Source organism: Chlamydotis macqueenii, chromosome Z, assembly GCF_036417535.1.
Source record: "Chlamydotis macqueenii isolate bChlMac1 chromosome Z, bChlMac1.mat, whole genome shotgun sequence".
Classification (NCBI taxonomy): domain Eukaryota; kingdom Metazoa; phylum Chordata; class Aves; order Otidiformes; family Otididae; genus Chlamydotis; species Chlamydotis macqueenii.
The window spans coordinates 75,732,142-75,749,209 of NC_141593.1; the positions used below are offsets into that span (position 1 = coordinate 75,732,142).

At 37.8% G+C, this 17,068-nt stretch overlaps 1 protein-coding gene across 1 annotated transcript in view; it reads left to right on the forward strand.

The window, feature by feature from the left end:
- Positions 1 to 229: 229 nt before the first annotated feature.
- Positions 230 to 17,068, forward strand: part of ATG10 (autophagy related 10) — an 88,232-nt gene continuing 71,393 nt past the window's right edge. Inside the window, exons 1-3 of the mRNA XM_086771187.1 lie at positions 230 to 474; positions 2,023 to 2,148; positions 6,903 to 7,022. Of these exons, the coding sequence (XP_086627313.1) occupies positions 2,035 to 2,148; positions 6,903 to 7,022 (234 nt within the window). The 5' untranslated portion in view covers positions 230 to 474; positions 2,023 to 2,034. The remainder of the gene's footprint in view (positions 475 to 2,022; positions 2,149 to 6,902; positions 7,023 to 17,068) is intronic.

Below are 17,068 nucleotides of genomic sequence, written 5' to 3' on the forward strand. Positions count from 1 at the left end.
CGCCCGCGGCTGTAGGCACCCCCGCCCGCCGCGCATGCGCAGCCGCCTCCCGCCGGTCGCCGCGGGGCGCGCATGCGCGGTGGGCGGGGCGGGCACTGACCCGGAGGAGGAGGAGGAGGAGGAGGAGGTGGGCACGGTACGTCGGGGGCGGGGGGGGCGGCTCCTTCCCGCTCTCCTCGTCCTGCGCCCCGCTTTGGGGTCGTCGCTCGGGGCTGCGACCACCCTTTCCTACTTGCGTGGCCGCCACGGTCTGCGCCGGGCCTCGCTTCACGCCGCGCCCCGCCCCGCCGTTGGTTTCCCCCCGGCACACGCCGCCCGCCCCGGCGAGCGTCTCTTGGCTGTCCCAGCCGGCAGCCCTGCCCCCGAGGGACCCGTCCCGCCGAGGCGGGCGGGGAGGAGAAGGAGTCGGCCGGGCTGAGGGTTCGCCCGGGCTTCCTGGTGCCCGCGGGGCCCGTGGCCGAGCGGGACGGATCAGTGCGTGTCTGCACTTTTCGGGGTGGTTTGAGAGAGGAAGGGAGGCGTGCCACACGGCTGCCAGCACTGGTGTCTCTTCACAGCTGCTAATTTCCTAAATCGCCTAGCTCTGTTTAAATCCTGTGTGAGAACTACCCTCTCGTTACGTGCACTTCACTGCAGTTTTGCAGTCCGTCATCTGGACTGGGAAATTTGGGAACTGCAGAAACAATCACAGTGTTTGTTTTCCACATTTCCTCTTTCTTGACATGCAGGTAGCACGGAGAGATTAACAGCTTGGGTTAACTGCGATTGAAAATAATGCATTTTCAAGTGCTGTACAAGTGATTTGTGTCACGGACAGACAGGGTGATGTTGTGATTTAGGGCCAGATCCTGAAAAATAATGGGCATTACATGAGGTGCTATGCAGTTTGTATTTCTTGTTAGGAAAAGCTGTATTCTAGTTGTAGTACTTACTATTTGCAGTGCTGCAGTGATGCTTGATGTCTGTAGACACATTGAAACAGTTGTATTTATAATACATTCTCTTTGAAAGGGGCAAAAAAGTAAAACTAGCCAGATTCTCTGAGAGTTTTTCTGTTATCTTTGAGACCCTGGGAGGGAAGCACTCGAGAGGTAGGGAAGGTAGTCGTTTGAAGCACACTGTGACTCTCTGAAACCACATAGTTGGGCCTTTGGGAACTGTACCGCTGGCATGAGCAGGAACTGTTGCTTCAGCTGGACTCTGGTGGCGTTTGTGTAGGCTCTGTGTCTGCAAAGACTGGAGTTGTTAAGCTTTTGTGGAGCTGTTCAGTTCCCCAAGGAGAAAGTGGTAGGCCTGTGGAAGTAGCCCAGAAGTGGATTCAGGTTGCTGGTTGCCAGCTGGACTGTACTGCTAAGGAAGCACGTCAAAACTGCAGTCCTGTGTCCAGCTCTGGGCTCCTAGTATGAGGAAGACAACACTATACTGGAGCAAGTCCAGTGAAGGGACACAAAGGTGGTTAAGGGTGTCTGACATATGAGGCAAGGCTGAGAGAGCTGGGAGTCAAGCCTGGAGAAAAGGAAGGTCAGTGGCATCCTATAAATCTGTGTAAATGTCTGATGGGAGGCAGTAAAGAAGGTGGAGCCAGGCTTTTCAGGGAAGCACGAGAGGCAATGAGCACAAATTGATATGTATTTTTTTTTCCTTTAAACAGAAGAAATTATTTACTGCTATGGTAATTGAACACTGAAACAGGTTCCCTAAAGAGGTTGTGGCGTCTCCATCCTTGGACATAATCAAAAGCCAACTGGAAATTATCCTGAGCAACCTGCTCCAGGTGACCCTACTGTGAGCAGAGGGATTGGACTAGACTGTTTTCAGAGGTCCCTTCCAACTTCAGCCATTCTGTATATCTATGATTCTCTAATGTACTTGAAGAAATGTGTCTTTGTTTCACTTAAAGAAGCAATGTTGTTTTTTTTTTTCCCCAGTGCTTTGTTATTTTATTATTCAGTTGCTATAAATCAGTGAAACTTTTTAGTGTTCGTTTTATCTGTCAGTACTAACATTTTGTTTGCTCTGCAGGTGTCCTGCAGCATGTCAGGTGAAGAAGACCTCTTTTTGGAAGAAAAAAGATTCAGGCAGTACTGTGAAGAATTTATTAAACATTCACAGCAAATAGGAGATGGTTGGGAGTGGAGAACTAGCAAGGTAAAATAATCTTAGTGTTAATTTTTAGATACCCTTACTGGCCTTTTTGAGCTGTTCACAGCCACCACAAGCTGCAACATCATTTAAAGGGACTTTTCCTTGTGTGAAATAAATGGCATTTTACACAGCTGGTCCAAGAACAAAATAACGCGTAAATGGTTTACGTGAGGATTTAGGCCAATGTGTCTGTTGAATAGGGTTCATGAATCCAGAAACAACTGCTGGCATGGTCTTGTGCAACTTGTGTAACAAAACTGCCTAGGTTCATCTTCCAGCGGTTGGTAGCTGAACCTTGTCTACTGAGCTGAGGACCCCTCTTTTATCAGAATTCTCCCTGTTTTGGTACTTAAGTTTCAGATCAATTAATCTGTTAACTCTGTTATTGTAAAAGCAAAACTTTTTGAGCTCCCTCACTATTTGACATGTTTTCCGATATTTTAATCGTTCTTGTGGATCTCCTTAGAATCCTGCCCAGTGTGTAAAAATCCTTTTTCAACTGTGGGCAGAACTAGACAGATAATGTTGTATCACTGTAAAATTCAAACCTTCCTACCCTCGGCAAGTGCTTGTGGTTATATAGGCAAGAATAACTTTAACCCTTTAAGCTGAAATAGCACATAGTCATTATTCTATGTGTATCACTTAATATTTTGTATCAAAATATGTGTTATTTGCATACAGCAACCAGAAGAATCTGTCTGTATTAGTGACGAATCCTCATTATTTGCTGCTTCCCCATAATTTTCAAACCTCACCAATAATAATTACATATTGTTTCTAGGTCATTAACCAAAATTTTACATAGAGCGAGGCCAAGACTAGTCCCTCAGGAGCCTATTAGAATAACTTCTTTTACCATGATTCCCCATTTTTTAAGATACATTTGAGATCTTCCCTGAAGAAATGATTTTTTCATCCTTTAGTGTGTGTCATATTAGTGTGAGATTATTTTAATTTTTTTGATTTCTGCTTGTGGAATCAGCAGTTTTCTTATGGAAGTCTGAGCATATATTGTCACAACTTTTATGTTTCTCAGCCAAATATGTCTTTTTGAGTTAACCTGACAAAACCTATTTTTCTTAAAAAATAACTACATTTACTGTATCTATGCCTTTATTTACTGAATTCTACTTGATATCTTAAGTTATTTTGCTTGGGATGATGTCAAGCTAATATGTGTATAGTTACACAAATCATACAGTATATGAAGATGTATTGATACGTGCTGCCATTCTCTGAAGTTCTCTGAAACTTTCACAGTGCTTGAAGAATTAAAAGAAAATCAGCAGTTGTTACTCTACTGATCTAAAAATATCTTCATGCTAATGTCCTGCTTAACCACTGCTGAAATGAAAACTTCCTAATAGTTGTGGCTTATGGCTACATAACTTGTATTTGTTCTATAATAACAACAAAAATATTTTGAATACTTGCTTTTTCTACTTTGAATGCTTCTGTTATTTTCCATTTAATAATAAATCCACACTGTTTCTAGGATTTCTTTTTGCAATGCTTCGTTTGTGGAGTGGGCAATGTAGGTTTTTGTATGTTCTCTTGCTTCTCTGACTGGTTTTTAATAAGTCATTGTTATTATTATTTGTGTATTTCTTCTTTCTGCTAAGATTTAGTGCCCTAGTGTTTTTTTTTTTTTTTTACTTTAGTGGCTTTAGTTGTTTCCCATGCTTTCATGAATTCTGGGGAGAAAAATCGTGCTTGTACCATTTTGAAATGCAAGAAGTCCTGGAATAAATATATGCCATCATTTCTACGTAAGAAATTATATATTAGCATTTGTAACCCTTTCACTTCTGAAACAGAATTTCAGTAAGAAGCAGGATCTTGGCTTTAGATACATTCTGTTTAGAAGTTTTTAAAAGAGTGCAAGTATTAGCCAAGTGTTACAACGCACCCTTTTTTACAGGCGACCATTTGAAACTTTATATTTCAGTCCAAGGCTATATTTGTGAGCATTTATTCAACAAAAAAGATGCTCTGAGCTTCTGTTGGGAATTTAACACGTGGGTCAAAGTTTGAAGTTTCTGTGAAATAAGAGGCTTTGCTGGAAATAGCAGAATGAGATAGATTTTTGTTGTCACATGTAAAAAATTGTAAGAGGTTTTTTTTTTTAATGGGCCACGTTGGCGATTCTGTTATTTCAATGTGCAATAAAAACCTGGCCATTGAGACCATCCATTTATAGTATGTAGTCTGGGAAGGAAGCTTTTCATTAACAAGATGTCTCATTGTCTTTTTGCTCTTTTTACCAATATATGTATTGTGGGTAGTTTGGGGCACTCTTAATTTTGCTGATGTAATGCGCTTGGATCCCATTCCTCATTCCATACTCATATGAATAGACCCATTGAGAGCAGTAAGACCACACAAGTAAACCAGGCTTGTAGGTCTGTGTTCTTGTATTCCTATGTTTTCTGGAGAGATTAAATTTAGATGATGAAATACTTGTTTTTGTGGAGCTGGCTGTTGTGGCATAAGCTCACATGGCCAAAGCAGAACCTTGTATTTATAGCTGTAAGTGAAATGTTCTAAACTATGTTATTTTTATTCCCCCCCCCTCCTCGCCCCGGAAGAAAGCTGTTAAAAAGCCAAGAGCACATCTACTATAGGACCTGATGGAGCTAAACTTGAGTGCTAATATTAGAATGGATAGTTAAATCTTGTCTGTGAAGGCTGCCCCCATTTGCTTTCTGCTTTGTATTTGTTTCGTATTTGTTTAGGTTAATCTAGGTAATCATATCAAAGGCTGTATCCACTCACTTTTGCTTATGATGCTCACAAGACAGCTGGAATAGAAATGGACTGCCTTTCCACATTAATAGGATGAAAGTCCTTGCTAACGTATTGATTTATTTATAAGCCCAGAAGTGTACAAAATACATAACGCTACAGAGAGAGAGAGAGCAACAGGAGAGATGCTCGTCTTTCCTGCCACCTCTCCCCTAGCCTCTGACATGCAGCTATCAAATACAGAGACTGCTAACTCCACATTTCCAGCTCTCTGTAGGTATTTTTCACGGCACTCAAATACTATAGAATGCAAAGGCTATGGAGCTTGGCTCGTTTCTGCTAACAGGAAGAACTGGTTCAGGGAGGTGAATGCTATATCCTGCCCTTCTCTGGCAAAGCTCCTAGTACCTTGGGGGCATTTTACCTCTGTGGGTGGCTGTAGTACTATCCTTGCTGCTCTTAGGGGGATAAATATCAATGGAGGTAGCTGTACTCCTGCTGACACTAGCAAGAAGCTCCACAAGGAGACTTGAGCGTTGAGAGTTAGAGAAGTGGCTTTTATATCACCAAATTAGGCTTGATTTTTCTGTTACTGTTGTCCTCTGCGTACTTGATTCTTCACTGCACAGGATGGAGTTGGTTCTGCAGCCAGGACATCCAGCAAAGTTTGGTGGATTCATGCTCTTGATGAGATTTAGTGAGAAAATAAGGCATGCAGTACGGAGAAGTTACGAGCAAAGTAATTGCTTGTGGTATGATTCATGCTTAAAAATACATGTCAGAGTGTTACCATTTTTTATCAAGTGTGGAACTTCATAAGAACGAAGTAAACTGTAGCCCGTAGCAGATTTTGGAGGTACATATGTTCTACAGCGTCCTTGAAAATAGAGAACTGCTGTGTCGGAATAAAACTTGTGTTGATGTAAACGTCAGAATACATGAAATAAACCGTGTCAGCAATGACAGATTAACCGAAGAGTTAAATTCTAGTTAAATTTGCAGCCTTGTCAAGCAATTTAATGCTACATTACTGAATTTGGTAGAGAGGCTGTTTTGAATAGAATCCTTTTTCATCTGATTTTGTGCATATGCTTTCTGTGTTTGTCCAAAATAGAACTTAATGAAGAAGCTAATAAAACCCCAATTATTTGTTTCCTTTGAGCAATAATTTCTTAACATACAACTACTGTTCTTTGTGTTCTGCATACTCTGCCTCCCTTTCAGAGTGTATATTTTTCCGTTGATATGTTATTAAACTTTTTATCTCCTTTTACTTATAATTAAAAAAAATTTAGTGTTTATAAATGTGCACAGACAGTCAGGTCAGCAACCTAAAACCTTCTCCTGCCACTCTGAAATTGCACAAGGGCCTTTTACAACAGTAGACCATGTGGCTTGGGGAGCAGAATGATAGAAGCTCAGAGAAGGTGCAGCTTTGTCTGTTTTCTCTTACATTTGACCCACAGAGGTGATCAAGAGAAGGGAACAGAATGTGACCTCTGCACACGTAAGTTCTGAAGTGTGGGGGTTTTTTTTTTCTTGGTTTTTTTTTTTTTTTTTTTTCCCTTCCCCTAGGACTTTAGAAAATTTAAAGGGGGAACAGAGCAAAAATAAACCAGTCTACCAAGAACTGGGAAGTTTATACTGTCATGAATGCATTGTTTGAAAAAGGTCAAAATTGTTAACAGCTGCTCATCTCTTAATGACATTAATGTACCATCTTCCAGTTTTTTGGCACTCATCCTAATCCTCAGGTAGCAGTTGTGTAATTCAATTAATAGCTATATTAGATTTTACTTTTACTGTTTGGGTCTCTGACTTCCTTTAAGAGCAAGAACTAGCGTAAACTACCTGTGAGAAAATGCTGAAGTGCAATGCAGTCAGTGATGCCTATAAAAAGGCTTGGAGCTTATGCCTAAATACCACGCTCTGTTTGTTTTCTAGAACAGTGAGAGCGTTAGGAATTTTGGTTACAGAAAATTTTTTTCTTTCTTGTTTTCTTAACACAGGACCTTGGTGATGGCTATCTTAGTAAAACACACTTCCAAGTAAGAAATAGAAACATCCCACCAGATCTCAAGGAGAAAAACAATGATAACATTGAACAAACATTATTTACACATGTTGAAGTAAGTAAAGATTTTAGATTTTTATATTTATAAAATAAATCATGAACAGGCTTTTTAAAAATACTACACTGTTAAATTAAGTCGCTCCAGTAAGATTTCAGATCTTAAGTTACCATTGACTTTTAATTATTCTTCCTATAGTTGTTCTCATTCAAGTATATAGCTATATTTGAAATGAAAATTGTGAGGAAATGGAAAGGCCCTGCTATCTTTTGTGTATATATTTACATCATGGAAGGATAACGTTTTGTTGCACATTGACTCACTAACATTAAGGATTTTTTTTTTTTTTTTTAAAGATTAAGCATCAAGATTTAGTTAACTTAGAAGTAAAGATTAATTAAAAAAATTAAGAAAACTTTGGTGTTAATATTAATTTGAAGTGATATTTACTGAGTAAATAAGTTGTGTATAAGAATTTTGTATGAATTGTGTACTTCTCTACTGTAGTGGTAACTTAAAATACTGAGCAACTGTTTGAAACCAATGGTGGGAAATAAGTAGATTTGGTATTCTTGAAGGAGAATAAACTTCTTCCTTCCACAAAAACTGTTCATTAAACTCAGGGTGAACTGATCTGAATAATTATTTGCTGGTTTGATTCTCCATTTGACCTCCAGATTATTGACTAATCAAGTTATAAACAGTAGAAATTCATTCTGTTGTTACACTGTTGCCATTAATATGAAAAGAAATCTTGGCTTATAATTGAATGAAAACAATTATAAACTGTTGAGTAGTTGGACATGGTATGTTTTCCAGTTACCTTTTTCTGCAGCAATTCCTTTTCTTTTTTCATCGGCACATTGATTTTTATTTGGTTTTTTTTCCATAGAGACTCTGGTACAGAGTCTGAAATGAGTGTTCTTTTGGCCTGGTTTCTGAAGGAAATGACACTTAAAACAATCATGCTGTCTGTTAGTCTGTCATGTAGTTGTTGCTGCTGATTTTTGAGTTCACTCACAGGTTTCAGCTGTATTTTAAAGAGGGGTAGATGTAAAAAAGTGTTTAGCTCTTAAAAGTTTTGTGAAAGCAGATGACTGGGTGGGTGAGGGTGAAAGATGACTTGTGCTGACAGGTGGAGTCCTGATCTTTATGTTCTATTTGGCTTGTCAGTGCAAGTACAAGACTGGACTAAAGCAGCACTTTGGTCCCTCAGAGTGCCGTGAGGAGCATCTAGGGTTCAAATGACACAAGCTAGAAACAAGACATGGTTTTGTTAACAGTAAGACAACTTGTTCAATCCACTAAAAAAAAAAAAATAATTTTACAACCTTGTTGCTGATACACCAGCATTGATATGAATTGGAATCTGTATAATCTTTGAAATTACTTTGTGTTTGCTTGATAAATACCAATTATAAGCATAGTACGTAAGTCATCTGAAGGATAGCTGAAGCATCTTAAGTTTTCCTTAAATTTCTTGGTATTTCCTTTATTTTCCTGGTATTTCTTAAAATGAAGGCTAATATCAGTACTTCAGAGGTAGTTACTTGTCACTACACCAGTGTTTGTGTACTTCAGTCCTGACTTGTAAGAACAGATTACTGTTTATATTCAAATGAATTTTGACAATTGTTACTTTTTTTATAATGAATCGAGTCTTTGGTACACAGTGTATTTTAAAAGAACATCTTGTGAAAAACTATTGAGTCTGTCTGGAAGGATGTATTGGCTATAGAAAAAGTGTCACAAGACAAAAAAAGGCTTCAGAGCCTGTAACATACTGAAACAGCCTTTAATATACTGAAGTAGAATGATAAACAGGCTTAAATATACTGGAATATGATTCCAGGCCAAACTCTATGGTTTATCAACATGTTAATATTAATAATTACCTCTTAAAATATTGTGAAAGATTTATGTTTTTCGAATCTTGGTTAATCTTTTTAAGTCTTGGTTGGAAGGGACCTTAAACATTAGCTGTCCTGTTTGAGAAAAAGCCTTTGTTCACATTGTGTAGTGGCAGTAAAGATGAAGAGTGAAGCAAGAGAAGGGTCTTAGAAAATTATATAAGACATGGGGGTATCCATAAGAATACTGAATTTTTATTGCGTTTTCTCTCCAGAATGTTCACTGCTTAATCGAGATTATGTCAAATTTATGGTCTTCATTGAACTGAAGGGTAACCAGGCTGTTAAAGTTATTTAACATAGGAAATGGGAGAAGCACACCAATAAGTTGGAAAATGAAATTTGCTATGGATACATAAAGTAAACTATATATTTAGCACTAAAATGGAAACAGTGACTGTAGAGGGGATAAATTTGCTCAAACACAGCAGTGCCTATATAAGATGCATGTTCTTTTCCACATATGTTGAATGCAAGAGTCCTGTTGCACTGTTCCAACAGTCTGTTATTTAAATAGGTTTTGCTTTTGTAAAAATACATGTTGTACTCATAAATCACACAATGGTATGGAATCGATACAATCTTTTTCAATAAGTTATTGAAATACATTCTGATACATAGAGTGCAGCAGAAGTTGTGGTCTTGGTAGAACTTGTAAAAATTTCCACTGGTTATGTACATACAATATTTAGCAATTTTCCTTAGAAAATGAATAAGTTTTATTTTTATACAGTTGAAGTCTAAAGGAGCTTTAGATAAAAATTTTAATTTATTTTGGAAAAAAACTGTGGTTATTGTCTGATAGTTGCATGTTTCACAATTTTCAGTTTCAGAATTACTGTTGTGACCTAGACTTTTTCTATACTGTATTTCTACTGTTTGTGTCTTATTGAGATATTTCTGTCAGTGGTCTGATCTTCTCCCTCTGGGTGTGGTAGGAGATATAACATATAGTTTTATGTACGATAATTAACTAAGAACAGCAAGAAAGGAAAAATTAGGAAATTAAAGTCTGAGTAATCAGTATCCATTGTTAGGAACCACCAATGCTGACAAAAGACAAGGAAGAAAATGTACTCTGGTATATGACAGGGCATAAGGGACCACAAGATTTTGCTCTTCTGTTTCTGGGTATCTGGTTCAGAGATTACAAATAGAAAGTTAGTTTTGGCAGGCAAGGTAAAAGTTATGAGGAAAATTGGAAGACAAATTTTTGAAGGTGGTGGGAAATATAAGAAAGTTGTCCATAGTCAGGGTATAACTCCTATTTAAATAATTCAACTCAAGATGCATCGGGGAAAAGGTGATATTGAATGAATCAGTGAGTATGTACTGTTGTAGCGAAGAGTACAACGAGATGTTGAAACTGGAGAGAAGCAAAATTATTAATGCTCTGTTCATTTTGAATCTGTGAAGAGATACTAAAGTACAGTGATACAGTACAGAAAATACACAGAACAGCTGAGGTAACTTTATTCAGATGATAAATCAATTATCAGTTATCACAGTATCAGAAATGTCCTGATCTTATGTGACCTCCACGAAACCTCATCAAATTATTTGAATAGCTTGTTTCAGCTCATTTGTTATATGGACAGTTAACGTTTCCAACTTACCATCACATTGTCTAGTATCTAAATATTTGGAGCCTTCCTGTTGAGGAGTAATGAATAACTGTATTCTGGTCTTTTTGACAGAGTGGTCTGTGTTGTGTGGTATGCTTGGTTCCATTTATACAAGTTGTGTTTTCATCTGAAACCCAAGAATAAAATTCTGTGTGGGTTTCTCTATGCTTATTTTAGATATCTGCAATATAGAGCTTGTCACTTAAATCTTTGTTTCAGCCTGAGGAGGTAAAAAAGCATTTTTGGATATAAATCAGTCAACCTATTTTACGTGTCTTCTCTTGGAGAAGATGAGCCTAAAAGTGTCTATTTTTCTTCACTGATGATCAAGGCAAGCTAGATGGTTAACCTAGTTGTAGATGCCTGCATTTTGTCATGTGAATCTCATACAACAAAATATGGATATGAGCTCATAAAAAGCAGTAGTAATTTTTGCTGGTGACATCACTGAGGCTGAGATTTCACTTTGACAGTAAAGCTTACACTTGGCTGAGGACTGTATTTTGTAAAGTAGTAACTCAAAAGAAAAAAAAAGGTTTTAAGGATAAAACTGACGTTGGCTTAAGCTTTGAATGAAATCCTTACATTGAGACTAGCATGCTTGCATGGTGGAAAGCTGTGGCCTTTGTGATACTTGGGAGTCAGAACAGGCAGTCACACGTGCGTGTAATGGATCTGCACGTGCTAGTATGCGGATGTGCCACTCTTTTTGGAGGTGGTGTTTGTGTGAGTTGCTGTATTCCAGCTCCTGTGGGAGCTTCTTACTTGCATAGAGGTTCTAGTATTGCAGGTAATGTGAGATACTGAGGATCAGCTCATTGGCAATAAGTTGCTGTAATGGAAGGCAGCCTGCTCCGTAGGACCAGCAGAAATGCAGCAGAAGCTAAGAACAGGTTTCGGAAGCTCTGTGCTGTATTGCAGCAAGTTGGCATGTTATCTAGTATGAGGCAGGTGTTCCGTTTTCTGGAACTTGAAGGTTTCTGCCATGCACATAATAGTTAATTCATGGTTTCTTCAGCTCATTGGCAAGCCTGCAGAATTCAGACTGTCTCCTTCTTATCCTTTTGCATGTCAGTGAACCTTTGATATCTGCTGGTATCCAGACATGCTGTTGCTACTTCATGAGCCGTGCTAGGCAGTAGAGGAGTTACTGTTTGAACTCCTGTGAGGACTATATAGGATGTTTGGAGCTGTGAGAAAGCTCACAGCTGTAAGTGGTTATAGTGTAAGTGTCATGAGTTGGATTTTATTCTCTATGTTGAAATGACACAAGCTTAGGTGAAGGTAAATGTAAAAAAATGACTTATATCCACACAGATACTGGTACATTGTAAAAGCAAGGTATCTGGAGACAGGTATGCTTAAATGCTACTATCTGCTTAGAGCAGTTTAAGAAAGTTTCTCTCTTTGTACTTGTCAGTAACTGAGTTGTCAAGCCATTTATCTAATCAGGTGCCTATGATCCTATTTTATACAGACCCCATCTTTCCCTTTGCCCTCTTACTAGAAGAGGATTGAGAATGTTCCTCTGAATTTCATTGTCTGATTTCTCTGGATTTAGTTTAATCAAGATGTTTGTTTTAACATCCAGGTTGGTAAACAGAAACTACTAATTACATTATGACTAACCATAAAAAAACTTCTGACTGAGCCTGTGGAGGACACCCTTCTAACCAGTGAGATCGGGCTCAGTTCCTAGGACATAAGCTGAAGAGTTCATAAATCTTTTAGAGCATCTTCCAATAGAATACAAATAGCACGAAATGCAAAACAAGGAACTCATACAAACACATGGTGCCATTTGAAAATTTTTCAGTTGCAGTTTTTTTCTGGTTAAATTTTTATTGAATCAGTTGTTGTCTTTCTGTGCTGGCCTGACTTTATGCCAGATGAGTGTCGTCTAAACTTTTCCACAGGCAGCATAAATCTTGTGTAACCATCATACTGTGTTCTGGCAAATTCAACAGCAATCTTCAGTGTGTATTTTTTCTAGATCCATATAAAATCTGTCCTGCCAGGAGATCTGTCAGGGTCTGTATCAATGAACATGGAATTGTGTCTTCTTTTGTATAACTTATTTTATACGTGGAAACATGTTTCAAATATTTCTATACTGACAACCTCATATTACCCAAATTAATAAATGAATTTCATGTGAGTTGTTCATCACAAACTCTTCACTGAGACTAGACACAGTGATGACCAGCTGTGGGAGGTAATAAGTTTGATGAACCTAACCTGGGCTTGGTTTTGAGGGATAGTGTGGCGTTGGTATCTTGACTATGTGAGGCAGTAGCTTCTGCTTTTGCTGAAACTGGACTCTTACCCTTCTGTTTTGGTGGTTTTTTTTTCCTTTTTCACTCATCCGTTTTTCCACTCTGTGTGAAGCACAGTGAACACAATGGTTTTCCCTCCCCATAATTGAAACTATTCAAATGCTACAAAGTCGTATTTCACTTACTTTATTACAAGCCCAGGTAGCCAGCTGCACTGAAGTGATGCCTTTCATTCTATACTTTAGTATTTACCATCAGCTGTATCCCACTCCAGCTTTTTTTAAGTGCTATGTGGACACATCTTGAGCAAGGACGGAACAATTATATAGATTATTACATGACTTGCTGATAAGGTGAAAAATACTGCACAAAATTCAAAAAGAAGATATACTTCTGCCTCAAAGAGCTTGTATTCTAAAAGAGTAAAATAAGAAAATCTGGATTCACTTTATGCATTCTTTTTGTTTATTATTCAGATAGCTCAAGGGAAGTAATAACTTGGAGTAATAATTCTCTGTGTGTGGTTTGTCTCAGCTCTTCTGGGTATTGCAGAAGTAGTGAGTCAGCGTGGAACAATTTCTGAAGCTAGAGCCATGGCTATTTTATGAAGCAGTGAGCAGGTTGGGAATGTTGAAGGTCTGTTAGTACCTGATGTTGCCTTTGGAAAATGAGCACTGAGCTTCACAAACATGCTGATTAATTTATGTATTTACTTTTACCTGGACTCCACCTTTGCTGGCAGATGTTTGTTAGTGTTAGTGAAGATCTGCCTGATGGAGGATGTGGGAATGAGTCTGACATCTTTCTTAAACTTCAAAATACCATGTGATTTGCTGCTCAGCTGTGCTGTTCAGTTTATAACAACTAGAAAATTACAATTCTTAGTAATTATTAATCATTTTTCTCTAAACAAATCCAGTATTTTTAGAATTAAGAGCAACTCCTTTTTTTTTTGTGCAAAAGTAAATAAGATGAACTCTGTGTAAACATTTACATAACCACAGTATTTACTGGATAGTTAAAACATGTGAAGTGAAAACCCAGCAAACAGTACTTAAGGAGAAAAATGTAAATATATTTAATGGAATCCAGCACTCACTGCAGAAAATAATGGAGGGACCTTAGTAAAGAGGGAGAAAATCAAGTATTGCATACTCACTTAAAACATCAGTTTGTAATGAATTTTCTGTGCTTAAAAGCAGTGCAGATGCTCAGAAACAGGTGAGTTTACCCTTAGTCTTTTTGATAGTTTCCATGTTGCTCTGAGAAGGGAAGTAAATGGTGCTGCATCTATATTCAACTCAAAATACGTTCCCTTGAAAAACTGGTGTGGGAAGCTTTGGTAGCTTTGATAGGAAGTGAGTATTCTAATTTCAGTTTTTCTCGGATCTACTCAGACCTGTTTCATCATGCTTGGCTTCCTATTCCAATTCCATTAGGTCTCCTAGGTGTCCGTTCTTCCTTTGGTGCTGCTGCCCAAAATGTTGCTAGTTGGGCCACAGTACATGTTTTTGCCCCATAATTCTGTGTTACCAAGGCCAGTGTTTGGCTTCATCTTGCAAATTGCCTTAATGCTTCATTGTCTAGCGTATGTACCAGCAAACTTTTCAAATGCCAGGTCACAGAATGGAAACCCAAATTGTTGATGGAAACCTGTAAAAAATAAATCAAGAAACCACGTATTCTAAGGAGATCTAAAGTGTGTTGCAAAATGCAGTGACGGTGCTTGTGATTTTGCTTTAAAATGTATTAATCTGAAAATGGAATTAGCCTTTATTAAACCACAAGGAAATATTCTGGTGTGGATTTTATTAACTGTATTCTGCATGAGAAGGCTTGGCAAAAGCATGACATTGTTTAGAAATATCAAGGCTGGAAGAAATTTCGGTGTAGACATTACACCCCTTCCTTGAGCTGGAGAAACCTCAATAAAGGAAGAATGCTGCGGTGACAGAAGTCATTTGAATCCCAGATATGTTCTGCTTCTGGACTCCTTCCTTGATGGGATGTCTCAGTCTTCATAGAAGAGGCTAAATGCTTCTGCTCCTGTAAAATTCTGGAGACCTGGCGAGTTTTTGTCTCCCACACACAGACCTCTGTAGATCATTTTCTGTGTGTCACTTTGGTATCCTGGCAAATCTTGTTAACAGTAGTTACATTTAGTTTTTTTGATGACATGCTGTTGGCTTATCTATCATTGTGGGTGGTGGGACTCTGATCTTGATTCTTTATCTTATGCATTCTTTGATTGCTGTTCTGTTTTACTCAGTAGGATGTGCTTAATAAGTTTTCACAAACCTTAGAAATTATATCAAAGCGAACATATAAAGTAATTGTGAAGCTTTTGCGAGAACTGAAGCAGCACATTTTATGACCTCCAAAAATGATTTCTTTTTAGTTTAGATGTTAGCATAGAGTGATGTCAACTTTTTATCTACTATCTTAGTATTCAGAGTTGTCACTTAGTGTTAACAAATAAATGCTACATCAAACACAGAAAAAGATGCTCTAATTCAGGATTAGTAACTGAATGTGACAGTTTAGTTAGAGTTACCACGGTTGAAGACATGGCGTAATCCCACCAGAATGTCTCCCTTCTGCAATAAATAAACCTTCATTTCCTATGGAGCACACATCAAGACTGTGGTGAGTGAAGATGATTCTCCCGGAATCTGGACTTTGAGAGAATAGTAATACCACTGACAGAATTATTTATAAGCTCCCTCATTTGGCCTGGTGGTCCTGTGTTATAGATATTAAAAAAGAAGTGGTGTTATTTGTTTCCATTTAGTGCATTATTTCATGACATCTAGCAAGTTCTTTTGAAAAATTTGTATGGCTGCTTTAGCACATTTAGACCAAAAAAAAACCCAGGCTGAAGTCTTTAAACTTTTTAATTTTTCAATTTAAAATGTAATTAAATAATTTTAAAGTGTGATTTAATTTCAGAAATGTACAATCGTCTTTTTTTTTGGTGTGCCTTTTAAATAAATTAAGTCATTATTATGAGATTGTAAAAAATAATTTTTAAAAATGGTGCCAGAGTGGACTTCAACAGCAGTTGTCTTTGCCCTGTAAATTTTGCTGACTAATTTACCTTAAAACTGGGTGTAATGGCATATACAGCAGAAGTATCGGAGATACATAGGTGCACATTCAGATAGATACCTACCTGCATTGTGTGTGTGTCCTCTCAATTTGCTAGTAATATCTTTTTTTTACAAGACTTGGTGATTTTTGGGTCAGATGTTTTTATAGCCACATACTTGACATGACTTAATACCTGGGCATAGCATCCACAGATTCAAGCTTCTACGGTTTTATCAGTGGAAGGGCTTGTGAGAAATTAAAATATTTTTTTTCTTTTTTCAATTTAAAAATATTACTGTAATAGTCTTAATAAGAAAAAATGTTATAGAAATAGACATTTCTTGTTTATTATGTTACTATTTAAAAAAAAGTGGAAGAGATACTGAAGTGATGGGCATATCAACAGTGGTTATGGTGGCACGTATGTCCACGCCATGACATCCTATTATATTATTTAATATATTTGAAACTAATGTGTGTTGTAACATAGTACCGTTATGGCATTTCCTAAGCAGTGCTGTACTTGGGAATAATGGGAATGAAGAGTTTGAGGGGAGCATTTCAGTAGGATACAATGATTCTTCATCACGTACAAGCAAGTAGGTACCAAACGCTTCCCCAGTTAAACCTCCAAAACTAGGTTATTCAGGAGTACAAAGAGGCTGTACACTACAGTGTTTTTACTCAGTACAATTCATAAATGGGGACAGGCATGTAGTTAAAAGCTCCCTAGAATGCATAAAAGAGCCACATGTGTTAACTCTGAATGTCACTCTTACAGTTTACTTTAATTACATGTGTTTTCATATTAAGACTACACTTCAGGATTCAGTAGAACACATGATACGTATTGGTGCTGGTTGTTCAGAATTGATTAATCACTGAGATATGCAAAGGGATTATGCTCCAAGCATGTACATTGAAACTGACAGTGATGTTAAATATAATAGAAATATTAATGTTAAAATTCTTGCACTCCTAAAAACAATTCTTCATCAGTGCTTGGAATAATCTGGCCTTAAGAAGGTAAAGAAAAGGGATTTTTGAGCAATAGAAATACTTCTGAAGTTGATTGTGATTTGGCCAGTGTAGGGTATGGAGATGTAAGAGAGCCGCCTGAATCATGAGTAGCATTTTGGAAGCTGGGTTTTAAAGTGTGCTTCTGTTTTATGCTTGTACGTATCTCATAAGTTAGTGATGGG